Source organism: Humulus lupulus, chromosome 6 (assembly GCF_963169125.1).
Source record: "Humulus lupulus chromosome 6, drHumLupu1.1, whole genome shotgun sequence".
Lineage (NCBI taxonomy): Eukaryota > Viridiplantae > Streptophyta > Magnoliopsida > Rosales > Cannabaceae > Humulus > Humulus lupulus.
In genome coordinates, this window is record NC_084798.1 from 153,628,850 (window position 1) to 153,639,870 (window position 11,021).

An 11,021-nucleotide genomic window follows, 5' to 3' on the forward strand; every position below is an offset into this window, starting at 1 on the left:
ACCAGGAAACACAGTCAAGTAAAGTTTGCCCAGCTGAAGTTTGCCATTCCTAACAGCAGCCTCCAACTCAGTTCAAGACAAAACATGACTGAATTTAATGATTTTCCTCCAATACCAACTGGTATCATGCTTTTACAGGTAATCCCAAATTGAAGCTCCTTTTAGATAAACACAATTGACCCATTTAACCCAAAGCATATCCTTCTTGGAAGAGACAGCCCAAATGAACTTAGCCAACATTATTTTGTTCCAAGAAGAACTCTCCCTGAAACCCAAACCTCCAAAGCACTTTGTTCTACAGACATGCTCCCAAGAGATCCTGTGAAGTTTGCTTCTATTATCCTTCTCACCCCATAGAAACTTTCTTCAAAGACTGTCTATAGCTCTTACCACTTTTTGAGGCAAAAGGAAAATATTCATCCAATATGAGCGAATCCCCAACAGAACAGAATTAATTAATTGGACTCGACCAGCATAAGATAAGTGACGACTAGCCCACCCATTCAGACAGGATCTCATTTTTTCAAGGATAATTTCACAGTCACTTGCCCTCCATTTAGTTGGTCTCAAAGGAACACCCAAGTAACTAATAGGAAACTGCCCTTCAATCAGATTAGAATACTGAAGCAGAGTAGTTTTATCCCCAGCAGCAAGCCCACCAATATATATTTTAGACTTGTTTTGATTGATTGATAGAACTCTGTCAAGAAAATCCAGCAAGTTTTCACAGATTTTACATTAGAAAATTTGCCTAATACAAAAATGAGGCTTTATAAAATTAGTAGAAACCAGCGAAGATATTTTCACAAAATAGAAAAAATACAAAGACAGGAAAAATGTAAAAATAGCGAATGAGGATCAGAGCACTTACACAAATTGGTTCGCAGGAACGAGAAGATCGTCGATTTAAAGATGGGAAGTAGGAATGATTCCACTAAGCCAAAAGATTTGGAGTTGTTTTGTTTCTTTGGTTTAGGAAACATGCACAAAAAAGCTTTGGGTTTTTTTTTTCTTCTCTGGTTCGTGGTTTCTGAAGAAGGAAAATCAGAATGACAGTGATGAAGGAGAAGAAAGGGCTTCTATAGATATATAAGTCTCCGTTGGATATCAAAGGTCGAATAAATCTGGACCTTCGGTTTGGATTGGGACTTGATCTGATGAATGTGGTTTGGTTATGGCATTGGTGGCAAAAATAAGAAGAATTGATATGCACAGAAAAAAAGGGTACTCAAGTACTCTGCATGCGCAATCTCTGGGTGACGGGTGCCCATACTCGAGTATGGTAGGTGGCCGTTTTTCAAAAGTAGAAGTTTAGAAGTTTCCTTCTCATAGGATTCGAACCAACACTTTTGAGGGGGCAAAATGTTACACTAAAATTTCGAGAATAGAAATTATGGTCTCTAAAGATAGGCTCGTAAAATGTAAGCTCGAAATAAGCAAGTATGCAACGACATTAGCATATGCGCAAACTTAGTTTGACAGTCTCACTTGGTATCAAGGTGACGACAATAGCTTGAAGCTACATGCGGTCTCGAAGGTGTTTCGAGATTACAAGTCAAGCTCGAGGCCACGATTGATCAACTGCAAGGGTTCAACACTTGAATAAATTTCCTGATTTGTTCTTATTAGGGATTGAGAAACAGTCAGGAAGGTTCAATCCTAGGGCATCGCAAGCTCGAAAAGGATGATCTCGATAAAGTTAGTTGTTAAGGACGAGGTTGACCAGAATGACTAGCTCGTGATGTTGGTTGATCTCGAAAGCGTGTAAATTATGTGTTTGAGGTCGGTAATTTAGTTTGAGCACGATTACTATTTAAACATCCCTATATCTTGGGGATTTGTTGTAATCTGTTAATAAATCCTGATTATCATGGGAAATTATGTAATTACTGCATTTATTTGTATTTACTTCAAATTAGAATTGTAACTTCCCAAAATAAAAGGGAAGATATTTTGTTAACCAGTCTATAAATAGACTGGAGAATTTCATTTGTAGACAAAGACAATTTGGTACTGAGAAGACTCTGCAAAAATTGCTTTCTAAAAGCTTTAAGAGAATTTCACCACTCAATAATATTGACTCGTGGACTAGGCAGATGTTAACTGCTGAACCACGTAAAATCTCATGTGTTCTTTGATTAGTTTTCTTAATTCAGTGTTTAGTGCTCTTCTTATCTAAGTTGACGAAAAACGGCGTCAGCAGGGTCTTAACAATTGGGCTCGTATGGAGGAGGGTTACGTCCATTATGTTGTTCCCACTACTAGGGCCCCCAAACATTCATAAAATATCCAAAAGATAGGAATTTAAACCTTCATTTTATTAATTGTTATAAATTGATTAGGCCCACTATAAGCATGCAAAGCAAATGGGTCTTCACAAGTGGAATCACCCACAAGAGAGGAATTTAAACTTTACATTTTCTAATGGGCCCAAATAAAACATATCATTTTATGAATGTTTTATTTAGCAAATTACAATATTATCCAAAATTCGAATTAATTAAATTTTTGAAAAAACAATAAATAAGTCAATTTAAATGAAATTTATCAACAATTAATAAAAGTTAATTTAAATTTCATTTATCAACAATCAACTTAGTTTGGGTCATTTTTAAAAATATTAATTTAATTTAAATAGGATTTATCAACAATTAACAAAAGTTAATTTAAATCCCACTTATTAAAAAATTATTAATTGGTTTGAAAAACATGATATTTTAAAAAATTTAACCAGTTTTAAATTTTTAAAACAAATATCATTAGCTATTTTTCAAAAAATATCTTAAATAGTTAAACAAATTCAAATATCCATAAAAATATCTAGTCAACAAATTTTAAAATTTCAAATAATTTAAATTTTAAAATCCATAAAATAATCAAATTTTAATATTTTCAAATGAAAGATTTCAAAACTATCAAGTATTTAAAAAAATCTTTAATATCTGATAATTTAATTCTAATATTTTTATATATTAAAATATTTAAAATTAATTAGTTAACCTATTTTTAAATTTGAATTTGAATCTTTGTAGAAATTTTTAATTTTTAAATATCAAACAACAAAAATATCTTATTTTATAAATATATATTTAAATGATAAAATAAATCTGATATTTTTTGTTTAACCCATTAAAAAATACATTCAAAATTCAAAATTTAAGAAAAAATTATATCGCAAGTTGCGGCTAGTAAATCTTGGTGGTCGCGGCCACGTGACGGTTCTGGGCAATATACGCGTTCTGGTCGCAGCTAGGAGTTTATGGTGGCCATGGCTACTAGTCGCTCACTCTCAGGTTGCGACCAGTGATACCTCATGGCCACGGCCACAACCCAAAATACTATTTCAAAAACAATTGTGTAATTTTCAACCCAAAACGTTTTCTAAATAATTTTTACAATGTTTTATAGCAAATAAAGCATTTATAAAAATTAATTGCATTGAAAACACAACAAAAAAAACTCAAATTTGCTAAGAATTTCATTAAATTCAATATGCTTCATAAGAAGTATGAAATCCATCCAATTACTCAGCACATCAAATAATTCAATTTTACCATGTTCATGCATGAAAATAAAGAATAACAAAGGCTCTGAGGCCAGTTGTTGGGAATACTTGTACAGAATCTGATTTATTTTCATGTAAATCATATATTAAACAAATTAATATAAGAAAACCTAGAACATGTTTCTATAATTGAATTTAAATAGAGTTAATGGTAAGAACACTTACATTATATGCAGCAAAATGAATAAGTCTTCCTTCAGTTTCTCTAACCCTTGTATCCTTTCTGTCGCAAAGTATCACCAAGAAACTGAACCGTTCTTCAAATTTATTCACAGCCTTCCACAATATCTTTAGAATCACCTAGACTAGAGTGGTCAATTCGCAACACATGAGATAGATACAAAGAGAAGAAGAGAAGAGAATATTGAGGCTTAGAAAAGGACTTTTGTTGTAGAGAGAGTCTAAAACCCTAAAGCATCAAAACTAGATCTTCTGATCATCAATTTTCAACTCTCACTTAGCATTCCTTTTATAGGCTCAATTAGGTCACTTATTTAATTAAAAACTCAATAAAATCATAGGTAATATCAGCCATTAGGTCGAAATTATCATGGGCTTTAGGCCCGTGAAATTTCTCATTTAATTATAAGCATGTTGGACTTAAATTCAAGGCCCGTATTATTTTCTATTGATTAATTAATTAAATAATTATATAAATAATTTATCATATTAATTATTTATAATTTTATCCTTAATTTAAAATTATTTATTAATTTAGACACCAATTTGTCTTAATTAATAAATCTTCCCTAAAATCTCTTTTCTTCTCTAACTTGCATAACTCTATGAAACTATCCAAAATTGACCTAGTCAACTTTGATAATTCTAATTGATGATTAAATCAATTAATTGAAACTATCTAGATGATTATATCCAAGGTATTTTGGGGCCCATGGGCCTATTAAATCAAGCTCCAATAAGTTATCATAAATTTAACAAATAAATTTACTAACTTACACATTCCTTGTGACTCCACTAAAGACTTAGAATTGTACTCTTGAATTCATAGAAGACTCTATAAGAAATATATATACGTTATTGTTGACGCGGTTCTTCGGCAACAGATATTTAATAGAATAAAGAGTGGGATTAGTGCTAAATAATGAACTGTAATAGATGAATGATCTTAAAGTAAAATGGTAACACAAATACTTTTTTAGGTGTTCAAAGGCTAAAATCCTTCTAGTCCACCAGCCAATATTATTGCTATCTTTCTGATATTCTTTACAGGATATTTCTTTACAAAATAGAATCCAACCCCTTGCAACTCCCATGGTCTCCATATTTATAGGGAGAGGGCACCTGGGGGTTGGCAAGAGGGGTCATCCTGTGACCTTCTTACCCATCATGTCACTTCTATGACATTCATGATTAATTCCTAAAACCTGACACTGAAGTGTGGTCTAATCAATAGGTAAGGAGGATAATGGGCCGCATTGCCCAACCCAGTCGTGGGTGCTTGAACACGCACGTTTATGCTGCGTGTCCGAGAATTCAGGGATGGATCAGACACGTGATGTCTGATATATGCACGTTTACATTGCGTGGTTGACTTTATAAGGGGTCAGAGGTGCCAACTCAAGCTCGTACCTCGAGCTTGATGTACTCTTAGCCCGTGGTGTCCATACTTCTGACCCAACTCCTTAGTAATTCCACTAAGCCTTTGGTTACCTCGAGCTAAGGAGGTAGGACCTGGTAACAGCAGCTCCGGGTACATATCACCCACATGGCTGATATAATTATGCTCTTTCTCAGCTCACTAATAGCCCGTGGATATTTAGGGCGTATAGTTATTATTTATCCATTTTTACAACCATAATTATCACTCAATCATCTATAGACGGTCTACAATGAGATGGGACTAAAATACCATTTTACCCTTCATTGTATTTTATCCTTAAAACACTTAGTTCCTTGTAGATGATATTTTAGTAAACTAATATTAATTACTGAAATGAGATCTCTATCATTTAGCACCTCGAACCAAACTAAAAGTAAACCATCATTTTACTTCTTCATCAGAAGCTATAGATGTTCGTATCTATAATAAAAACTCTCACTTAATTATACTACCGAGTTCCCAAGATGTAAGTATGGGCTAGTCCGTAGGGTAAGCTGGTAACGAATAAATCAAAGAACTCAAATAATACAATCAGTTAGAATACTAACCACTCGTAATTGAGATTGAATTGAACTATGGTCAACTATACGATATGACTAGAATACATAATGACAGTATGTTTACTTATCCTATCTACTATTAATATCAGTCCAATCTGGTGTAACAAATACATCTAATCTTATATATTTTGCTAATATTCTGGAAAGAACATAACACTGCAATGTGCAAGTAGATCATATCGTAGATTGTGAAGTCAGTGTAAATCTTGTGTACTGACTAATCCTAGGACTAACTTATTTTTGATCATATAATCATATTTATATTCCACTATAGTACGTCACCATATATATGATTAGTTATATGCTCGGGATTTAATAGATGTTTATATTAAACAAATAATCATGAAAATAAAACATGTGAGCACAGTGATTGACAAGTCAAAAAATGATTTCTATTATTTTATTGATAATAAATAAGATTACAATGAAATTGGGTTTTAATTAGGGCATAAAACCCCAACAAAATCTCATTTATCAATTTAAAATTTTCTTATTATCTATTTCCCAATAAATAATAATAATTCAAATTAAAAGACAAAACTCTTTAAATTCAAATTATTTTTCATTTCTAAATTTTAATATAAATTTATTGACCATTCCAAAGAATAAAACATAATTTTGGACATAAATATCTGTTAATTATCCCAATATATAATTAAACCAATATTGATTTAATTTTTCATAATTTTCTAATTAAATCCCTTTTTAATTAAGTATTATTTTTCTCTTAAATTCTCAAGGTAGAGTTCGCTGGATGTTACATGTGGTTCTTGGCATGGCTTCTAGTTGTGATAACCATTGATTTAGATAGATTGGTGAATTGTGATTCTTGGATTTCAACTCTCAATGACAACACCAAAATGTTGACTAGGGTTTTTGGTCAAGGACACTAAGTCAAATTGAATGACAGTAAATAATTTAAAGAGCTAAAATCAAGTAATGCGACACAAAGAATGACCTACATCTACTTGCACTTTTATTAATAAAAAACGTCTCAGACTCAAGATCAAGAAGAACAAGGTTCAACTGAGTTTCCTAAGCCTGAGATAGAATAGAATTCAATAGGGATTTTGTATGTAAAGAGTGCATAAGAAAATAATGATTGTGAAAGACCTCTATTTATAAAGTCTCTTAGTGGGCCATGGGCCTTACAAGTATGATTTAGGCCCTACACGTGTAGTGTGGATTTGCTACAACTGATTACATATTAAAAGAATGCAAAAAATACATTTGAATATCAGTTAGATGAATATCCTTTGAAATTAGGATCAATCTTGTTATCTGACACATCATACAACCAGGATCCATCTTCGAGCAAGCTATATTGTTCGACCAGAAATCTTGTAATAATCCTCAATCTCTTGAAAGTAAATAGCTTCCTTCGTGTTGATAGAACATACTCGAGCAGCTCATGCAACTCGAGCAGCTAATTTTAATCCTTTATGATGCCACGTGTCATTTTCATATGCCACATCATCATGTCTAATTTTGGGTTAAACACTTCCAAGATCATAACTTTTCTCAAAGAAAGTCATGAAGAAATTGTTTGACTTTGTGAATTTCAAGGCTTGTTCAATCCCATTTCCCTTTCCTACTAGAGAAAGCCCCAAGCATTCATGAAAGGCTAGGAAATGGAGGATTTGGACAATGATACATCTCATGTATAAGCCTTGGTTTTGATTTTCTCCATAAAATGATTCAAGCGGTGTTCTACCTAGGGGTTGAAGCTTGCAAGAAGATCAAAGACTTTGTTCATTTCTCTATCCGAATCTTTCATTGGACTATGTCTTGAAAAATTTTGTGTAGGTTCCTATTATTTTTATGGTGCAATCTCACTCTTTCCCTATAATGGTAGGTCCCCACAGTGATCTTACTAGGTCTCCATAATTAGGTTGTCCTATTGAACTTAAATCTTGGTATCTCTAGTCAAGTAGGTTGGGTTTCCTTATATCAACCTTAATTTCCTTTGGGCTTAAGTCCAATTACCTCTAATGTCTTTTCTACCTAACCCATGTTTAACCATTTGGTTAGCAGGTCCACAATATGATCTTTTGACTTCACATAATCAATTGAGACAACACTAGTTGAGATCAGTTGTCTAACAAAATTATGTCATCGACGTATGTGTCTCTACTTACCATTGTATAAAACATTTTGTGACTTGCCAATTGTTACTTGGTCATCACAAATATAAATTGTAATGCCCCAACTTACCGAGGTTTACTTACGTGACAAAAAAAATACTTACTTTGACCCAAAAGACCATAAGTTTACTTTATTTGATTTAAAATATAGTAAAACATCCTTCAAAATAGTATTATTCAAAAGAAAATGGAGACTCTCGAATGTCATAGTTATTTTACAACCAAAGCACTTGATTAAAACATAACATAATACATCCAGTGGACCCATAGTCACATTGCCCCTAACATGTCACGCCACTTCAGCTCTCTAACTCATTCCTTGCCTTTCTCTTTACCTGCATACAGAGTACCCGTGAGCCAAGGCCCAGCAAGAAGAGCTATATAAGACACAACCCTCTAGTCCAAAACATAACCAATTTATAAACACATGATAGTCAATACAATCATAAAACATAACATCATAATCATAATGCATATTTCAATGTAATACAATACAATATATGCATCTCATTATAATTCAACAATACCGCTCTTGCAACGGCCCACTGCCCTTGTGATAGCCCCTTGAGTCCGTACACTCAAGTTAAATCAACATGCATAAACAAGCATGTCTATATAATTCGTACATTCATAAATCATCATAATATAAAGACATAAAAACACTCATGCTCATAACACCCCATACATGCATATAGCCAAACATGTATCATGACCAAACCCAAAGCATATCGTTAACCATATTATCATAGTAAGAATAATGTCAAGCATAATTCAATAAGCACAAAAATACTCTCTGCATGCAGGTGTCCACTCTTCTTACCTTACCTCTAGCAATTAATTGATAGCAACCCAAGTGCGATCTCCTTCAAGCATCCTTAAATAACCCTATGTCACAAACAATAAAGCGTAGGTTTAGTTTCTCCTTAAACCAAAACCTGCCATTACTTTCATAAACCAATCTAAGCTCCAACTAGGCCTTAAACATGTCCAATTAAGTCCTAAGAACCTTAACTTAAGATCCCCTAAGGTTACCCATAAAAATCCATTGAAATCGCTTACTACCAAGGTTAGATCCCAATTAAGACTCTAAAATTATCACATCTATACTTCGCTTAGGTACTAGGATTGTAGATATTTTCACAAGCTTTTCAACCATATAAAGAACGTCCAAATATGATATCTGGGTCAAAAGTTATGGTCAAAATACAAAACCCAAAATATCGTAAAAAGAAAATGCATTTGAGCCGCGGCGCCTCCCAAAAGGGTCGCGGCACTGCCGAAGTCAAAGAGAATTTCGGAGTTCAAATGAGATGCAAATGCACCACGGCGCTCATCCACTTCAGTCGTGGCGCCACTGCAAAAAAACCCAGAAAAACTATATTTTTCTCAACCATTTCGACCCCAAACATCCCAAAACACTAGGGGAATCAAAAATTTGCACCAAATTAGTTTATATAGAACTACATACATCATCTAGGTAGCATCTAAACATCAAATCCAAGTCTCAAATCAAGAATTGAAATTCTAGGGTTCTAAAATCTATTTTTCCCCAATTCTGAAATCCAACCAATTAAATAGTTTTCAGTTTAAATCTAATTCTCAAATACATTTCTAAACATGTTTCTAACATTAATACACATAACCCAACAATATAGAATCATCAAATCATGAAAATCAATCAAAAGCCCCAAATGTTCATCAAGAACAGAAGAAGAACAAAAATATAAATTCCCTTACCTTTCTCTGAGATTTGAATCCTAGATGATGGTGAAGTGATTGGCAGCAATCTAACTCTTTAAGAATCTCGAATTTCCCTTGGTATCTTAGAGGAAATCAAGAGCTTGCTAGAGAGAATTCTAGAGAAAATATGAGGAGAAGAAGAACATATGCTGAAAAATGAAAGGGGAATGCTAATGGTCATCTTTTCTATCCATTCACCAAAAGACTAAAATGCCTCTCCCATCTATTTACCCACATAGTCATCATCAAGGTTAATTTGGTAATCATGTCATTATTACTAATTATCTCAAATAATAATTCATACCCGACCCAAGTCGAATATTTCCCTGTGTGACATTCTGCTATTATCGCTTGAAAGAATCCACTATTGTCAAAAATCAATAAAATGCATAAAACATATAAATCACATAAATGCCTGTACTCACAACTGACGGGTCTTAACATATATATAATTCATAGAACATTCACTTTACTTGAACAATTATGGATAGTTTTCTCTCATGTTCGACTCCAATTCCAGAGTCGCTTCTTCCACCGCACTATTCTTCCATAGAACCTTAACCAATGGAATTGTCTTGTTTCTCAACACCTTGTCTTTCTTATCCAGTATCTGTACTGGCTTTTCCTCATATGAAAGATTTTCATGTAAGCTCAAGGTGTCATGACTAAGCACATGAGATGAATCCGATATGTATTTTCTCAACATAGATACGTGAAATACATTGTGCACTCTTAACAATGCTGGTGGCAATGCTAACCGATAAGCCACTTGCCTAATTATTTCTAGAATTTCAAACTGGCCTACAAATCTGGAACTTAACTTCCTTTTCTTTCCAAATCTTCTAACTTCTTTCATTGGTGATACTCAAAGGAATACGTAATCACCAACTAAAAACTCTATATCCCTACTCTTAGGATTTGCATAACTCTTCTGTCGATCTTGAGATGCAATCATCCATGCTATAATCTAAGCAATAGCTCCATTCGCTTCCTGAACTGATTCAGGGCCAAGAAACTTACTTTCTCCCATCTCATCCCAGTGTATTGGCGATCTACACTTGCAACCATATAACATCTCATACAGTGCTACTCCAATAGTCGCCTGAGAATTATTGTTGCAGGAGAACTTGATCAATGGGAGATACTTACTCCACGATCCCCTAAAATCAAAGACACATGCTCTCAGCATATCTTCTACAATCTGAATCGTTCTTTCACTCTGTCCGTCTGTCTGCAGATGAAAAGCAGTACTAAATTTCAATTTGGTACCCATAGCTCTCTGTCCGACACTATAGACTTTGGTGCCCCATGAAGTCTAACTATATCTTGTACATACAATTTGGCATACTGGTCAGCTGTATACACTGTTCTAATAGGTAGATAGTGCGATG

The 11,021-nt window shown here is 33.6% G+C and overlaps 1 protein-coding gene across 1 annotated transcript; it reads right to left on the reverse strand.

Annotated features, from left to right (window-relative positions):
* Positions 1 to 10,111: 10,111 nt before the first annotated feature.
* LOC133785568 (uncharacterized) lies at positions 10,112 to 10,486 on the reverse strand. The gene has a single exon (XM_062224790.1). It carries the CDS (start codon positions 10,484 to 10,486, stop codon positions 10,112 to 10,114), a length of 375 nt encoding a protein of 124 aa, XP_062080774.1.
* Between the last annotated feature and the right edge of the window lie 535 nt (positions 10,487 to 11,021).

Coding starts and splice junctions, on each gene's coding strand:
- LOC133785568 (XM_062224790.1), bottom strand. CDS start 10,486: ATGAAAGAAGTTAGAAGATTTGGAAAGAAAAGGAAGTTAAGTTCCAGA.